At 30.0% G+C, this 19,906-nt stretch overlaps 1 protein-coding gene and 1 long non-coding RNA gene across 3 annotated transcripts in view; one reads left to right on the forward strand and one right to left on the reverse strand.

Moving 5' to 3' along the window:
* Nucleotides 1–19,906, forward strand: part of LOC115885544 — a 33,379-nt gene that overhangs the window by 9,960 nt on the left and 3,513 nt on the right. Inside the window, exon 1 of one of the 2 annotated variants that reach the window (XR_004050753.1) lies at nt 15,806–15,920. The exons of the other annotated variant lie outside the window; for it this stretch is intronic. This is a non-coding gene — a long non-coding RNA (uncharacterized LOC115885544). Of the gene's footprint in view, nt 1–15,805; nt 15,921–19,906 lie in introns of those variants that run through there. 2 annotated transcript variants of the gene reach the window in all.
* The window catches only part of LOC115885541 (CUGBP Elav-like family member 4), a 244,600-nt gene continuing 233,553 nt past the window's right edge, over nt 8,860–19,906 (reverse strand). The window contains exons 10-11 of the mRNA XM_030904497.1: nt 12,596–12,754; nt 8,860–9,606 (exon numbers count right to left, since the gene is read on the reverse strand). Of these exons, the coding sequence (XP_030760357.1) occupies nt 9,479–9,606; nt 12,596–12,754 (287 nt within the window). The 3' untranslated portion in view covers nt 8,860–9,478. The remainder of the gene's footprint in view (nt 9,607–12,595; nt 12,755–19,906) is intronic.

Genomic DNA, 19,906 nt, shown 5'->3' on the forward strand with positions numbered 1-19,906 from the left:
GCTACCCCCTTGCTTGTTTATTCCGCCTTATTAAACATTTAATTTGCTGATTGGGAAAAAATGTCAGATTCATAATATTTTTGTATAAAAAAGTTTTCAATAGATTAGCCAAACGCCCTCTAGGGTTCGGTTTTAGTCTTTCGCGTAAAAAACCGGGACATATATTTGGCTCCCTAAATACAAGCAGTTCCTTAACGATTTTATATCTATTTAAGCTAAATTATGATTTAACCTTAATTTTATGTGTTTTCTAGTTTTTAGAAACCTGTTTCCGTGATCACTTGTGCGCTATTCAACATACTTTGTGCTTCTGAAACTCTATCGTCCATTTGCTACAGGTATTTTTGTACTATATAGCTTCGCGGTTTATTTTTCTTTTTCTTTAATGCATCTTTTTTAGTAATACTGCAAGATATTGTAAAAAGCCCCGACTCTCAAAATTTAACCTACGTTATTATTTTATAAAAAATATCTAAAGCTCCATATATACATTTTGAAATGGCTGCTTCCATTTAGGCAACCAAATATTTATAAAGATTCCCTATAGCGTTAAAAAAATAATAAAAAATGGCGTCGTGTCCGCTTTGTTATCTACTATAAATAAAATTATAAATAATTAACTTTACTGTTATTGTTGGATGTTATTTCAATTAACAATATATGCATTTTAAGTAAAACCCGACCATATATTATATTATTATCTGATTAAATATGTTGTTGTTTTTTCCATTAATTTGTTTAATAATTAATTTAATTATTTTATAACAAAATAACAACCGATTTAGGGGAATTAAACGCGGAGAATTGTGCATAAAATATACATCGGTACTAAGTAAAATAATTAGTAATTATTTTCAAAACGGACATTGCGAAAATAGGTATTAACAAATTAATTATACCTAGCAAGAGTATGTGGCAGGACAAAGTTCTCGAAAGCATATGATTTTTGGTTTTTGTGGAAGCTATTGATAAACATTTATTGTCATTTAACGTTGATTTTTAGAACATCTTTTTAAATTGAGTTAATTAATCTGAAAGTAATTTGTTGCAATATTGTAAATGATAAATATTTACAGTTTTTTTATGAAAATAAACTAGTTAATGTAAAGTAACATAAAAATCAAGAAGAAATCTATTGTAGGGGATGATTTACTCTAAATTCGATTCTAAACTTGTATCTTAAATAACCGATTACACCCACAAAAATTAAGAAACCTCTAGTATAATATCACTGTTCAAGCTTTACAATATTTGTTATCCTTGAAAATGACAGTGAGAGCTGACCATGAATTATTTGTAGTCTTTGTTAAGGGCTAAAAAAACTACAGCTTTAAAAACAGATAGTTTAAAAAATAAGTATTTAATGTTTTTAATTGTAATTCTAACCTTTTACAAGAACTTCAAATTATTCACAAGCTGCTGTCAATCTCGAAAATTTCAGTAACAGAAATGTCACGTAAAGTGACAGTGCTATGACATGCTTTTCCTAGGATCAAGTCAAGGTTATGAAATTAACCAGGTTGCCTCGTCACTTTGACATTAGCCGCCATATTGCGCGTCATCGTGCAGTACTCAGCAGTTTTCAGGTTGTTTACATTGTTTTCCGAAGGTTTTCCGTGTATTAAGTGCATTTGAGTGGATTATAGAACAGTTATTATGGATATACTATATTTTTTTAGTTTTAGTGTGCTTAACGTATTATAATTGCTGAACTAGATAGTTTTTTAAAATTATTTATCAAATTTTTCTTAGAAATCAGAAGAGATCATTCCTACCTGTAATAACCTATAATGTTCGGTATTGTTTTTGCTGAGTTTGATTTCGACTAGCTTGCGATATTTTAACATGGTAAAAAACTAAAACTATTTCTTTTTCGAATAGAAATATTGCTTAAATATGTTAAATGTCAGCAAAATTAGAGAAAAATTAATAAAGACTTTAAAGAAAAACAATTGTGTAATTGTTATTATTAGTAAACATTTTGTTGATAGTTATTTTAAATGTCTCATTAGCTGAACTACTGTGATTGGTCCAAAGTTACGAGGCAACCTGTGAAATATAATAACCTTGGGATGAAGTCGTATAGCTGTCATTTGAAGAATTTTTGATTCAAAAGCTAAGTCCTATTACAGACTAATTTTTAGAGTCTGTGCTACTATTAACTCTTAATGATCGAAGTCGATATTTAGTACAGAAATATAGATATAAAATATCCCTGATCAATCATTTTTATTCGGTTTCATTGTGAACTATATTTTGTACTAGATATATTAAACTAGAGGTTGTAAGATAATTTAAAATTTCAGTAAACCGTAACATGGTTGGTGTAATAGGCTATAAATAGTTATTTATAAAGTTTTAATTATCCTTAGATAGATAATTCCGCAAGGTTGTTTAATACAAATTCTTTCAATAAGTTTTATAAATATTAAATTTCAATATTAGTGAGAAAAAACCAATTACTTATTCTTTATATTATAACAAAAATTTGCCATTGTTATAATTAGTTTACTTATATAGGTATCTCCAATTATGTGAAACCTTTCTTAATATATGTAACCTGGCTATCAAAACATTATAAAGCTAAAAATGTTTGGCTTTACAAGAGCTTTAATATTTTTTAATATCTAAGACCTAACTAGTATCTTACTACTTTCGCGCGTTTTAATCCATTTAGAATATAAAAAGTCTGCAGATCATATTGACATTAGATTTCCAGATTGTCATAAGTAGATGAATCCTATTTCTTAAGTTCTAGTTTTGAAATTTTAAATTTCGAATCCCCTACTCCAGTAGAAAACAAAAATGATATGCTTCTTGGCACTTTTTCCACTACACCCGCAAAAATGAAATTAATAAATCCTATCAAACAACGCAAGTTTAAATCGTTTTTTCGCTCAAAACGAAGCTTCAGTCGTTCTGTAAAAATATTGCACATTAGATTTCAGCCAACAATCGCGAATCAAAAACCGAAAAAAGAAAAAGAATATGTCTCAATACATATAAATATCTCTAAATACGTTAGGTTCAATAAATATTATGTTCACTAAGTATATATAAGTCTTAGGACTAAAATTAATTCTAAAATTATTAACTAATTTGCAGCCGGGAAGGCCGAATAATTTGACTAGTGAGTGGCCTTGGGCGGGCAGTGTAACTTTGAGATAGAAAGGTTACTTTTAATAAATAACTTTATCTGATAGTTTAATAAAACTTAAATAAAATTCTTTAAATTAAAAGGAACGACATTTTGTAATTCCTGTCAATAAGTTGAATGTTTTGTTTGGAACTGAATCGCAAATACACTAAATTAACCTGATGCTTTCTACTTTTTTTTACTAGTGTAACAATCGAGATCACGTGAATATTTGAGAGGATGAGAGAGACTAACAATTTGAAACTAGATAAAAAAACTGGAAATAAATTTCATCAGATAAGAATCATCTTTATTATATGAAATTTTTTAGTTTTAATTCCATATGTTTGAATGACATTTTCGAAAATATTGACTTGAAATTTGGTCCATTCGTTTGGTAAATTAATTTTTCGAAAAAGGAAAGTAAAGATATTTTGTGTTTAGTTAATTTTTTTAAGCAAATCTTTGCTTGAAGACAAACTTGTGTCTTTTGATTTTGCTTCAAATATACACAAAAAGAAAACAAAGATTAAATCAAAATCATAGAGACGTTTACTTTTATAAAATATTTTTTTATTACTTGTGATTACATCTATATTTTTATGTTTTCTCTCTACTCTGTTAGATACTGTCATCCCCCAAATATTCAAGCAATTTTCTATAAACATAACAAATATTTACAAATTGAATTTAAATGCACAATAGTCATTAAGTTGTAATTTTTACAATTCCTGAATATTTTTTGTTATTATACAAGTCTTAAATAATTGCAAATATTTTTAGTATAAGGTTTTTTTGTGATGTTCTTTTTTGAAAATTGATTCTTCTTTTACAAGAAAGAAAATCCAGAAAAGATTCAGTGGTTCTCAAAATTTAAGCAAAATATTTTTTTTTAAATATTCAAAGTAAAATAACTCGATTATTTTGGACTTATTTGGAAAACGGTAAAGAGAAAACATGTTTCTTTTATCAAGATTTAATAACCCTGAAAATATTTGCACTTATTTAAGATTCACCCTGTATAGGTATAGTTTTTATTTAGGTAGCTAAATATGGTATTTATCACAATATAAACACTTTAAAAAATATTACTCACAATGTTACTTTTATTATTAAAAATGATAAATGGAACTGTGATATATTTTCTGATTTTTCAGGGTGGCATACAAATTAAATCAGAGTTAAAGGCTATTTATCTTTAATGTCAAACAAAGTTAATTTTTTTAAGTACAAAATCAGAATATCACTTTATAATACTCTACTACTGTTATTGTACATTTGTTTGATTTAACTAGCATATTATTAGTATTAAACATCTCGCTTCAGTGTATCATATTGGATAATACTGCAATGGTAAATTTTCCTATTTCCTGGCCTTTATTATATAATATTTCTATGTAGAAAAATTCAGTGAAAACTGGCCAAAAATGTTTACTAATTGTTTCCAACAAATGGCCGCCTTTTAATTATAAAGATATCCAAAAAAATAATAACTATAATCAATTCAGTATACCCAATCATAAAATTATAAAGCAGAGATAGATAAACAATATATTGTAAGATTACAAAATATTGTAATGTGTTAAACAACCTCTACACTATCCCCGAAATGTTTACAAAATATTTCCAGAAATATTTCGTAGAACATTTCTTTCTCGATCAATTTCACGAAACGTGGGAACTAATTTTTATAACACGGGCTTATATTTATCGTACGATGTTGCAAAATAGTACGAAGCAATCAAGGTCAAACGTTGTGGTGATTTCAGAAAAATAAGTAAACATGGTGTATGAATAAGTATCATTCATTTGTAATGGAGTGTAAAAGATGTGTAAGATATACAATTTTATATACTAATTCATTATAATAAAATTAAATAATATACATGTTGTAATTATATTCCTGCAGATTGAGTGAAATGTTTTGTTCTTAAATATCTACTCTACACGTTATAAATGCGTGTTCAAATATTAATCTTGTAATTAACGAAATATCATCGTAACAACAGCTATTTTAGAAACGTCTAGGTTTCCTTCTTTCACTGAGTTTTATAAAAAAGTCCTTTGCCTCGGGTACAGATACCGCCGCGTAAATAAAATTGAACTAGGCAACAGGAAACGCCAAAAAGATCCCCCACGCCCTCCCCACGAGTAGTTCTCGAACGCTTTTAAGCATCGAAAGTAGATCGAGGCAAAGCGACAAAGTGGGGCGACGAAACGCGACCTTGACCTACTTCTAAGAGTTCTCTGCATAGTGTAGAGGCTGTTTTATAGAAATAATTGTTCATAATTATTTAATTGCATAATATGGTCACCATAAAATTAATTTGATTGGTTTTTAATTTTCGTACTATAAACGTGATATATCGTTATTAGATATTATGCTGAATAGATTGGATTTAAAATATTTTTGGATAACTCTACATTAAAACGTTTTTCAAAAGGTTGTGAACATTTTGGCGGTATAATTGTATATCTATCATTGTTAAAGTTTAAAGAAAGTCTCAAAGGTTTTACATGCCTCGCCCTCAGAATGCCTTTGCCTAGCCCGCAAAGCGAAAACTAAGTTTCTTTTAACAACTATTCTGGCGAATAACGCTCAACTGGCAATTTGATATTTCAATAATATAATATAAACTTATAATTTGATAAAATTCATAAACGCGAGAACGCATTGTTCTAAAATCGATAAGTGGCACGCGCCCCCCCGCGGGGTCGATCCAAATTTTTGTCTAACCTATGAACTTACTACCTCTATAAAATTTACAGATTAATATATACTTGGTACATTTTAAGGATTATGCTTAAATCTTTAGTAGAAATTTTATACTATGTTATAAGTTGTATTGTTGATTTCATTTTAGCAATTCTGAATCTACGTAGCAGTCTTTACTTGTCTTATTATACCTATGGCTAGAACAAATCAGTTTTTCTTGTTTGAATATCCTAGTATTTCCATTACTAAATACCTTCTATTATATTCTTTTTTGGTCTTATTTGATATTTGTAGTTTTAATCTCTTATCTTATTCTTTAGTTCGTTCTTTTTTATTTAAAACTAATTTCTATTGATATTTACCTGAATCTATTAAAAAAATACACATATATAAGCGATACCAAATAAACTTTTATTTACGTCATCAAGGGCGCGATTATTTATTATTATTATTAAAATAAAATTAAAAAATAAATTAGTATAAATTTAACTTAAAATTTTTACCTTGCAGTTACGAATTGTTTTTTAGAACCGCTTTTAGTGCGAAATGAACAATGCTCAAGCAGCTTAACAGCCGTTACCAAAGACTCATCGCAAACTTATTATTTTGAGGTGAGTTTAGTTGATGTAAATAATAAATGTTAATATATTTATAATTAATTCTTCAAGGTCGGCAACGTTGTGCCGGTCACGCTGTGCTTAATCACGTGCCTAAAAGTTTATTTGGTATGATCTGTTGTGAGCACAATGTATCAAACCACTTTTTTAAGAACCCCTTTATGAAATTACCACTAACCATATTATGAACCATCAGCAAATGATTATAAATTCCTAAAACTATTTTAAATATCTGCTGATGATACGACTTTAGGGCTCAAACGCACTGACGACCAGGTCGCGGCGACCAGCATTTGACTCAATGTTATTACTGGTCGCAGCTGCGTATCCTTATAACATTCAATCAAATGCTAGTCGCTGCTACCTGGTCGTCAGTGCGTTTGAGTCCTTAGATACAGAAATATGCTAACCATGTTAGGAAATGTCTTGGTGTATTATGGTTTATTTGTGTAAGGTTTTTGTAAAACAATGGAGGTCTAAAAATGTCTATATCTATGTGGCCGATTCATCTCTCCAAAAAATCCTATATGGGTAATTCGCAAAATAAAATAAAATAGTTATTTTTTGTAAACACTTCTGCTTTAATCCCAAAGGGAAACTACTTGCCAGAAGTTAGGTTTACAGATATACAATTTGCCTAACGAACAAAAAAAAATGCTTAACGTTTCGGAAAGTTTATCTCTTTCCGTCGCAAAAATAAAAAATAATCATACAGAAAGTTTGAGACTTTTTGGTTTTACCTTATTAAGTAATTGTTGTCAGGTACTAGCAGTTGTTAATTTTGAAGTTTAACTTGATATAATGTCATTTTAACAGAACGTCAACGGTCTTTGTAGACGTATCTGTTTTAGAAAACTAAAGTGTTCTCGAATAGTTGAATTTAAATATTTTAAATAGTTTTTTTCTTTATTCTTTGTATTTTTTGCTTCTGACGACGGAAAGAGATGAACTTGCCAAATTTGTATATCTGTAAACCTAACTTCTGACAAGTAGTTTCCGTTTGGGATTAACGCAAAGTTTTTACAAAAAATAACTATTTTATTTTGTAGATTTTCTTGCAGTGGCGAAATACCCATATAGGATTTTTTGGAAAAATGGAGGTCTAATATAAATTGTATATTATTTACTTGTAATTGAATCAGAAAACTTCAAATATCTTTTTTGGATATACAAATAAACAACACACCAATAATTGGTTAGGTTAGGTATTTCCTGTAGATCCTTTAATACATATTTAATCGGCTTTTTAGTTTTATCTTAGTAGTGAAAATACGAGGATATTAGTACAAACAAGAATGATCTTTTCAGACATAAGAAACAACTGACATTTCGAGAATTTTGAGTTCACCAGACTGGTTTAATAGATCCAGAACTGCTAGACCAATGGCACCTTAATTTAAATATTTGTTGTTTAAGACCGCTATTAACAAGGTATATATGCCCCGAGCTAGTTTGTGACTACAAACAGAATCACAACGCGCGCATATCCGGCTAGAGAAAATTTTGGCAACGGATGAACAGGAAACACTATCGCCGCGACGGTTATATGTTTCTTTTTTGTTACAGTTAACACACACTATTTATAATACTTACAAACATATTAGCGTAGTATTCAAAATAGCAATTATTACACATTTCTTTTTACGAATACGAGAAGACAAAACGGCCTGTACAATCAACACTGATTTGTTTAGTATTCACAGCCCATTTGGAATTTCTCGAATAGTTCGACAGCCCAACAATCACTCTAGAACGACGCCCTCTAGGGCCGAAATAAGTTTTGATTTCTTTGATGAATGTCAAAAGGCAAAATAAGTGTATTTGTGAAAATGGTATAGCGATTTGTCAGTAAAATCTACACGTCCATGGATGGAGATGAAGAATAATAATTAAGTTTTGAATCAATGATTAAGTCCTCTTAAAAAGGTATCTCTGTCAATAAAATTACTACCATAAAGGTATTGGGCATTTCTGGATTAGATAAATACAAGATACAACATTCAAAATATTCCAGATTCATTCCAGAATTACAAAGAACATTGAAAATATACCTATCTAAATGAACTATAAAAAATTATGCCAAATAAAGAAACTTATTGGTTAATATTAATTAATATTTCGGTCGACTATAGAATACCTTTTTATCGTCTTGTAAAAAATAACTAATTTATGTTAATTGGGTCATCTTTTTCTAAAATTGAGATTTGGCCCTTGCGATAAAGAGTATATTTAGTTTTATATTTTTAAAGCACATGTACAATGGGTTTTTGTCTGTTTTACACAGTACACATATATTTTTAAGCTGACACACTGTGTATATCATTTCCAATGTAATTATTGTATATTTTGTTGACAAAGATATCTTTTTATAAACAACTACTTTATGTAAAATTCCTCTATAACAATTTTTGTAGAATATAATGACTATAATGATTTAATTTTTAATATTATTTAATAATACTAATTTTAGAAGGTATTGGTAAAGCACTCTATTTGCTACAACTACAACGTTAATGACAAATACAATACACTTTATATTGAGCCTATAAAACTTGGGTTTTGTTAAAGATATGTCTCGCATCTGTGTTCTCCTACAGTTATTTTTAATATACTTTGAACAAACAAAACGTTCATATCGATGAGCAAAAGTCTATATCATTTTCGGCGTATACATGTTTTATGGGAAAAGCGCTTGAAACCCCATACAATCTATCACTACCACTATTCTTACTATATTCAGTATAATTCGGGTTGAGTTAAAGGCTTTTTAACATTACGTTTTAAAACTAAACGGTGTTTTCAAACCGAAAAACCACGATCACAATCGTTCGGCTGCCGAACTAAGAGGAGTTAATGAGTCTCGCTGCGTTAGTGCTTCCCTAGTGTGCTCGGGACAATTCGCCGGGTATGCCCTTAAAATCTGGATTTTGAATAAGTACAAACTAAGTAACTAGTATACTATTGGCGGCTAAATGTCCTTTTGAAAAGGTCGGCCGGATGTCCTATGGGTTAGTAGGGCCTGTTGGCGTCCTTGGGTCGCTTCAGCTGGACTTTGAGACGCTTCATGCCGATCTGGAACCCATTCATTGCCTGGATAGCTGCCTGGGCACTGGCCGGGTTGTCAAACGATACGAAACCTAGAAAAAAGTAGTATTTTTTTACTATATTTATGTAAAATGAGAAATAATACCGGGGATTTCTCAAAAGTGAAAATACCTTTTTTTATTTTTCCAGGTAATTAAACGAGATTTGGTACGTTAGAATATAATATAAACCAGGATTGATTGACGTATTCAATTGTTTTCGGTCACTTCCTGTTTCACCGGAAATGACTCCAACTTCTGATTTTTAAATGGTACCCTCGACATTTTTTTACTTTATTCGATAGAAAATGATACTCTGAATTGAATGACATATCATATGCCCACTTTTGACTTTCTCTATCTAGTCTAATATTTTTCGTGTCCTGGTTAGGTTAGGTTAGGACATTTTTTTACGAATAATTTGGTACCACACTGTTGGTATTTCGATTCAAAGTGTCGTTACATTTATGGCCATGACACTCTAAATTGAAATTTAAAATGCTATTTTTTTTGGTAGACACCGTAAAGAAACTCCAAACAAAAATAAGAAACGTAAACTCAGAACTACAACCTGAAATAAGCAAATCGGAAATTATGAGAGCATCGAAGAAAATGAAAAACAACAAATCACCTGGAAAAGACGGAATAACAACAGAAATGCTAAAGTACGGCGGAAAAGCTGTAGTTAATACTCTTTATATTCCCCTGAATAAAATCCTAATAGAAAAAATAATCCCAAACGACTGGAAGGAATCTATAACCATCATCCTACATAAAAAAGGTGATCGGGCAGATCTAAAAAACTATCGTCCTATAACACTCCTTAACGTAATTTATAAGCTCTTCACGAAAATATTAACCTTAACAACAAAATTTGACGGATACCAAGCAAAAGAACAAGCAGGCTTCAGAAAAGGATACAGTAGAGTTGACCACTTATTAACTATGAAAATACTAATAGAACGAGCCAATGAATACAACATCCCACTATATATTTGCATTTTGAAAAGGCTTTTGATAGTATTGAGTACTAGGCAGTTAAAACTTCCTTAATAAATAGCAGGATAGACTACAGATACGCAGACTTAATAGCCAACATATATAGCGAAGCAACAACAACAATTAAAATCCACGAAGGAACAAAGCCAATTCGCATAGGAAGAGGTGTCAGACAGGTTGACACAATATCCCCTAAACTCTTTAACCAGGCATTAGAAGAGGTTTTCAAAAATTTAGACTGGGAAGAAAAAGGTATCAAAATATGTGGACAATACTTGAATCACCTAAGATATGCGGATGATATCGCCTTAATAACAGAAAAGAAACAAGAACTGGTAGAAATGCTGGAAGAACTGGATACAGCAGCTAGAAGAATACGCCTAAATATGAACTACACTAAAACTAGAATCATAACAAACACAGATGAAAACATAACAACTTGGATAAACCAAGAAAAAATAGAACAAGTTGAAGAGTATATATATCTGGGACAAATGATTAAACTGAAAAAAGAAAACCAAACAGCTGAAATAAAGAGACGAGTAAGACTGGCCTGGGCAGAATTTGGAAAATTAAGTTACATATTAAAAAACAAAAGATATCCACAGTACCTCAAAACCAAAGTATATAATCAATTGTACTCCCTCTACTTACTTACGGATCCCAGACCTGGACACTGACAAAATCAAATATGGATAAGGTAACAAAATCTCAAAGATCTATGGAAAGACAAATGCTACATATAAGGCTGGCAGATAGAAAAAGGAATGAGTGGATCAGAGGAAAAACTAAAGTAAGGGATGTTAGAAGTGAAGTGGCAAAATTGAAATGGAAGTTTGCCGGTCACAATGTCAGACAGAAGGATGATCGATGGAACAAGTGCATCGTAAACTGGAGGCCCTGCGAGAATAGAAGAAGTAGAAGAAGACCCCAGATGAGATGGGCGGACGATCTGAGGAAACATGCAGGCACAAGATGGATGAGCACGGCGACAGAGAGGGAAGAGTGGAAGAGATTGGGGGAGGCCTATGTCCAACGATGGACCGAAGAGGCTGAATAGATAGATAGATAGATAGATTTTTTTAATTAAAAATGTCAAAAGCTGACTTGTCAATCTATTCAGAATGTGATTTTATATCACAAACATTAAAAAAATACCGAAAGTGTTTTTAAAAATCAGAAGTTGTATACGTGAATCAATCCTCATTTATGTCATATACTAACGTACCAAGGGGGTACCATGGGTAAGCCATTTTTGAGAAACATCCTGTATATAGATACCTACAACTAGTTTGAGTATTAATATATTTTTTTTAAATATATAAGGAGCGATCAAAACTGATTAAAATAGTTGCTAATAGTGCTTTAGAGGATTTTAGCATTAGTAATTTGTACTGATACTAAAATAAATGATTGGAAATCTCCTTGGAAATTTACTTATATATTTTTTTTGGAAATATATCCTAACTTTCTTATTTGTGAAATCGACATATTTTTTCAATGTAAAAATGTATTTACAATGAATTTAAGAACAAAGATGGAACAATATGATTAGACCATATCAAGGAACATTTTGCCTTTTAAATTTATAAAAATAAGCAGAACGTCTTTACTACTAACTTCAAATAAAGTTGATTGTATATTGGGCACCTTCTTTCTAGGACGTTTTTATAGGACTCCAAGTAAACATTTTTTCGGAATAAAACTCGAATTGAAAATATCTACCACTAACTTTGACGTTCTGAATACTTACATTGAAATTAAAGAAAAAAAACTACGCTAATGAAAACCACTAATTTATTCCACTAATTGCGAGGTTCTGAATGAAGTTTTACTTCTAATAATTAATCAATTTTTTTAAATTTATTGCCAATTCAAAAGAAGAAAATCAGAATAGTCAATTATTTATTGATTGATCGCTCCGAAGAAAATCCATTTAGAAATTTAAAAAAATAGAACACTAAATTGCTAATATAAAGTAACGATATTTTATATCAATCGATAATTCCGACCATCCGATCCTCGAGACCGAGGCTCTACTTACCGAAACACTTGCTTTGATTTGTGGCGCGGTCAATGAATACTTTAGAGCTGATTACGTTGCCGAAGGGCAAAAACATTTGCATAAGTTCTGCATCGCCAAATTCTTGCGGCAAATGGTAGATGAACAGATTACAGCCCTCCGGTCCAGATATCGAGCAGCCTGCGAGCAAAAAAAAATCTTAGCCGGGGCTTAGTGGCTTTTAATATATAGAGAGAGCGAATAAATGTCTGAAACGTATCTCGAGGCATTATCGTCTCCTTTTTTTTCTTTGTTGTGATAAAAATACATTTTCGAACGGTTTTATCGTATTGGTAGTTTTGAACATGCAGGATATGATTTGTAAATAAGTCAAAATGTAAAAGAGTATAAATGTCAATACAGTTGACGAATAAATTTGAAAATATTAAGATAATGTGCTATTCTATACAACATAATATTTTGTAAAGTGAAATTATATAAATATATTTTTCTTTCTTGAATAACTTGTTTAGTTTGTCATAAAATAAAATTTTATCCTGCATAACATAATATAGTATGATACGCATTTTTTGTTGGTACAGTCACCCTTTCTTTCTCTACTTAAGGCTGCTGATTAGTAAGCTAAAGTTTAAATATATGGTGCTATAATTATAATCAGAAATGTTGTATAAAACAGCACATGTTAAATTTACGTTAATATAAGTTCTGTGAATTTAATAGCCAAATTTTTACGAACTTAATTGACTCCAAGTTGTGTTAAATTATTTTAAGTATTATCAAGACCATAATATAAAATCTTTTTTTCTTCAAACGCCACAAAAGTATTAACTTTAGCGAAGTGTTTGACAATATAAAATAGTATATTGTTTTATTAGGAGTAAAAATGCAAAAAGGCGTAAAAACTCATTTCTACTCCGAATAGAACATGCCATTTTTTTCAAACGCCACAAATTCTTTTTTAAACAATTTCAAACGTTCCAGATAATATAAAGAGATTTAAAAGACATACCTTGTATGTAATTATATAAAAGAAGAAAGAATTATTGGGCAAAACATACAGTATAACATTAGCCTTGAAACATGGCTACCCGTAGACACTTAGTGTTTCTGCCTTCCGGCTTCATCAATACGGGAGGAATCAGCAACGATGAACTAGCGATCCTGAAAAAAGACGGGAAGCAAACGCCATGCCTGGTGCCTCGTTTGCTACCCTTTTTTCTTTTTTCATAATCGCTAGTTCATCGTTGCTAATTCCTACTGTATTGATGAAGCCGGAAGGCAGAAACACTAAGTGTCTACGGGTTTTGCCCAATAATTCTTACTTCTTTTTTATTACTGTCCTCACGATAACATATTTTGATTATTGTAATTATATACCGAGAAACTATGGTAACGCTCGTTGAATTTGACACTTTAACTCAGTTTAATAATATATTTTCGTACTTTTATGCTTAGGCGTAAAACAAAGAATATACCTAGCTAGAAAAAGAATGGACTCTACCATACTGAAAAATGGTCCTACAGAAGTGGCGCCATCTATTGAGTAGGGCTTGTCTTAAATGGATCGAAGCGCGGGCTTTTTAAATGAGCGTTTTTGTTGAATTTTACTCTAAAATAATTAAATTTGATTATTAAATCTTATTTTTTACACAAATTCAACAATACTAATAACAAGTATTGTTGTGATGTGTAAAAAATAAGATTTAACAGTATAATTTATACAATTATTAAATAAAATTAAAGCCAAACATGTGAAATATTATTTATTATTTAAAGTTCTTATTTATAAGTCAAATATTTACGCATCGTTTATTATAATAAAACAAGACCAACGTAATACGCCCAAAGTTTTGTAAATGGAGTAAATATAAATAGGTACTTAAATGATGGCAAATATAAAAGACTTACATTATATTTTTAGGGCCACAAACAAAAGGAATTGTCTAATTAAAACACATATAACAAATTATAGTTTGAAAAACGTTTTCATAATCATTTATTTGATAATATTATGATTGGCGCTATGACAACGACACTATTTTTTGAGAATTTGACAATAATATGACAATGGCCGTTGGAAACTATGGAAACTACAAAAAAAATTCTGATTTAACGCCATCTGGCAATAACTAGTAGCAACTTCTTAACCTAAAAATTAATTGCACTACCACCTAGTGGCTAGGGCTGGAACTATTTTATTTGAGATTTCCGTGGAAACGGTGGAACCGCTTTTGCTATTTCACTTTCCCGCCCCTGGCGTAAAAGTGCTTTGCTTTTTTGCCTAGGCCTTGATGAAATGATTTTTTTATATTGTCAGTAACTTCGCAAAATTTAATACTTTTGTGACGTTTGAAAAAAAGTAATTTTAACGCCTACGCATAAAAGTAAAGCACTTTTACGCCTAGACATAAAAGTACCAAAATATATTATTAAACTGACGTAATGTGTCAAATTCAACGAGCCTAACCATAGTTTCTCAATATATAATTACATACGAGGTACGACATTTAAATCTTTTTATATTATTTGGAACGTTTAAAATTGTTTAAAAAATTATTTGTGAAGTTTGAAAAAAAATACCATGTTCTGTTTGAAGTAAAAATTACTTTATAATGTCTCGCCTGTAATGTCAAACGTACAGCCTCACCACCAAAAGTATCAATTTTACTCCTAATAAAACAATATACTATTTTCTTTTATAAAATAATTTAAAACAACAAGACAACAAGAAATAATATTTGAACCATTTGCAAAAAAAATTGTTCTAATTTTTGAAAATAATGTAGTTAGTTGTAAAAATAGTGTTAAAGTTAAAAATAGTAAATTGGATACATCACTAAATAACTTATTTTATTATATTTTAATGATTGTGCAAAATATTGTTTTTGTTTAATATAATATATTAAACAACATTTTAATATATTAAGACGCAAATATGGAATTATCCTCATAAATTTAACAGATATAACAAGAATTCGTGCATTTTAAATAAATGGAAGAAAGGAATGCGAAAAATACTTGCCTAGATTGTCGATTATACGGTAAGCTGAAAAAAGACAAAATTATTATAATTGTTGCTCTCCAATTGTGTGGTTATCGATTCGTTTATTAAATGCTCAAATATCCTTTACGCTAGAATGCTAAGCTATGTACTAACGTTGACGACTAACAAAAATATTTTTACAATTTTACATTTCTTTCTTCCAGTGCCCCAATACTCCGATAGAAACATTTAGTCACATTTATATGAGAAGCAGTAAGGGAAGACATCTTAGTACTGAGGCATCTACATAGTAAAATTCTATAAATCGTGCAAATATTAGACATGTAACAACATATAGAACACGTAATTTTAGTATAAATTAGTATACAAAATGCAACATACAAAATATCGCAAAAATTACCGACAACTAACAAGTTGTCTTAAGACGGGTTTTCACTTGACAGTTTCTATGATGTTTAACAAAAAATGAATGTGGGAACACATTTTCAGTATTATTCCAGTATTATTCCAGTTTAATAAAAATGTGTTCACCTTCATTATAAGTTCAATATCACTGATTCAGTAAAACAGCGAGAGCGAAACAGATGAGAACTCGTCATTATGAATTAAATATTTTGAAACTGAATTGATTATGATATTCCCTCCAAATAATTATATTTTTGTCATATGATTGAATAATAACAAAGTTAAATAGATGTAAAAATACATTTTTAGTTTGGTAGGTGATAATGAAATATATAAAGTCGTCGTCAACAACTATAGTCTGGAAATTTAAACAGATTCTAGCTCGAATAACAATATTTTAAAAACCATATTTATTTTTTTATATACCAGTTTTAACAAAGATTTATTTTTTTTTCTTTATTTTGTTTTATGTCAACCATAAAATCTACTAAAAAGTAAAATAACCTACTGTGTTCATTTACCTTAAAAAATAAAACTTTATAATAGAACTATATAAAACAACTAATACTATCTGAAGGTAAAAATTGCGTCAAATTTGGTTTGGTCGATGTCATTTCATCCGTTAAATTATAAATGTCATCGATAGTAATTTCCATGTCAACATGACGCCATATTATTATCACACTGTATATCATTTATTTATTTAAAGAGTAAAATTTAGCTACACCAAAACAATAAAATATTGAAGGTTTGGTTTATAATATTCGCAAGTTACTTCATACAGGGTGAGTTTCCTACGATGTTCTCTATGGGTATCTCGGAAACTATTGGAGATAGAGAGTCGGTTAAATGGGGAAAGAATTGCAGTTTTGTGGGGTTATAAATATTCGCCTTTCAGATTTTTGAAAAAGTTCATGGCTTACTAGATATTTCGAAAAAAACAAATTTCGGCTATTTTAAAAATTGTCTCTAATTCCATTATAAGCTATTTTAGACAAAAAGTTTTCAGATAAAAGTTGTAGATAATCACATCCTTAATGAGACCGTGTCCTTCGTTTTTTTCTGAAGCCTGTCATTTTTGATATATGACACAAACATATGTTTTTTAAATGGAAACCATAGTTGGCCATGACTTCATAAAAAGCGCCATTTTTTAAGCTTTTTAGTGATATAAGCTATAATATGTTTTCTCTATTAAATATTAATTCTTTCCCCATTTAACCGACTCTCTATCTCCAGTAGTTTCCGAGATACCCATAGAGAACATCGTAGGAAACTCACCCTGTATATGCAGAAAATAACAGTTACATAATTCTTATGTATCTTATTTACAACTTATAAATTATGAACATTATGTCGCCATATACAGGGTGGTCCGAACTGTATTCCGGAAACTTCGGCAGCATATTCTGCAGATAAAAATATGTAAATACGTTCGTATGTCCTAAAATGCTTAGTTTCGGAGATACACGGTGTAGAAGATTCATTTTTATTTCGATTTTTTCCAGATAATTTCTGAAGTAACGTCAATATTTAGATAAAAATTGGTGTCTGGGAGTTTCTTGACATGATAAATTGGATTTTGATGTCAATATGACTCCTATTTATAGGGGGCGCCACCTACATGTGTTTTTACTATTTTGACAAGTAATAACTTTTCGTCCGTACCTGTATAAAACTACTGGATCAAAAAATATACATTTCCGTGATAATCTACGTAAAAAATGTCTCTGGGTAAAAATGGCTACGAGCAACCGTTCTCAAGATATTTAGAATGGAAATAGTCCATACATGTCATTATTGACGAAAAATAAACATATCCAGTAGATAGTTATTTGACTGAAATGATAAATTTGGAAACTTTTTATTTTTTTGAATAAATCATAAATTTTTCTACAAAAAAATGTTGATAAAACAGCTTCTGTTGAACTTTTGGCACAAAAACATTTAAATTTATGATTTTAGTCTAATAACTATTTAGTCTCAACATGTTTAATTATATTATTTATGTCAATGATGACAGGTAGTACTAATTTCGATCCCAAATATCTCGAGAACCATTACTCGTAGCTATTTTTACCAAGAGACCTTTTCTACGTAAAAAGCCTCATAAATGTATATTTTTTTACACAGCAGTTTTATACAGGTACGGACGAAAAGTTATTTCTCTTCAAACCATTTAAAAATTATGTAGGTGGCGCCCTTTACAAGTAGGAATCACATTGACATCAAAATCAAATTTCTCATGTCAAAAAACTTCCTGACACCAATTTTCATCCAAATATTGACGTTGTTTCAGAAATTATTTGGAAAAAATCAAAATAAAAATAAAACTTCAAAACCCTGTATCTCCGAAACTAAACATTTTAGGTCATACATTTATACGAACTTTTTTACTTATTTTTATCTGCAGAATATGATGCTGAAGTTTCCGGAATACAGTTCGGACCACTCTGTATATGTGTAGTGACATTTCTAAGGGTAAAAATTCTAGGTTGCTGAAACTGTGAAAGCGACTGAAATTCAGTCAAATGTTGAATGAGTTCTAAGAAAATTTTAAAATGTTTTACAGATAACTGTTAGTTGTATATAAGTTATATTTAATTAAGATGTTGAAAAATAAATGAGCACAGTATAGGGTCTTCCACTTCTTTAAACAATCTGTTCTAAGACCGAGGGTAGGAGATTTCATCGATGTTTTGAAGGAGTCGAGATTGTTGTGAAATTGTTAAACTCCTTATAAATAATAAAAGGAAACCGAGCTACACCGCAATGAATAAATTAAACGTGTAAAGCGTCACGTTATCTTTATTAAGGCTGCGTAAGTGCTTAAGGGAATATTATAACAGACTTTAGGGTAAATTAGTCAAGCGGGTGATTCTACGGAAATGGAATGTTTTCGCTCTCTGTAATATGTTCGGGGTTTTACCGTAAATTTATGATGCTCCGAATTGAAGCAGGTGAGCTGGATGAAGTTATTAATTTCTGTCTGTATTCAATTAAACATCTTAATTGTACGTTTGCCTGCGATTATTGTCGAAATAAATATATTTCAGAATCGTGAATTGAATTGTGTGCTCGAGTAAACTAAATAAAATAATATTATTTGAAAGTTTATATATTTTGTTATAATATATGCAGGGCGAGTTTTTAATAAGTGCAAATATTTCCAGGGCTGGTAGATCTCGATAAAAGAAACACACTTTCCTTTTACCGTTTTCCAAATAAGTCCAAAATAACCGAGATTTTTTACTTAGAAAATTTCTAAAAAAAATTTTTTGCTTACGTTTTGAGAATCACTGCATCTTTTCTGTTTTTTTTCTTGTAAATTTAATCTACTGCCTAAGTTTCAATATCATCAAGAAATTTTGGTTTTTAACTAAGGTTAAACGTTTTACTTGTGGTTACAAACTAAAAAAAAATCAGAAAATTCCAAATTTGCAAAAAAAATTTTTTCGCGGATCGTGTTTCTGTGGTCGAAATATATTACCTTTAAAAATATTTGTAATTATTTAAGGTTCACCCTGTATATTTTTATTCGTTATAAGATTATACAGGGTTGTTCACCACATACGACACGGAGTATTGTAGCTAAACGATGAGATTTTTACAAATTCTAAGTTTTGGGTTCGATGAAGGACTATTAGAGGTACAATTTAAAAATAATTTTACAAGATACAGAGTGTCCCAAATAAGTAAAAAATATCCATTTAAAGTTGTATTTAATGGAATGCGACCCTGTATATTATCAGGTTATTTCTATTTCTACGATTAAATAAAGGTTCCTTTAAGTTTCCGTAGAAAATGCATTTTCTTGTAATTTAGAACTTATTTATCAATATACCCATGGACTATTGACATTTTAGATTATTTTTAAAGATATACCAAAATTTAAAGAGTACAGATACTAATATTGTCGATAT

Source organism: Sitophilus oryzae, unplaced genomic scaffold (genome assembly GCF_002938485.1).
Source record: "Sitophilus oryzae breed Bouriz unplaced genomic scaffold, Soryzae_2.0 scaffold_396_pilon_pilon, whole genome shotgun sequence".
Classification (NCBI taxonomy): domain Eukaryota; kingdom Metazoa; phylum Arthropoda; class Insecta; order Coleoptera; family Curculionidae; genus Sitophilus; species Sitophilus oryzae.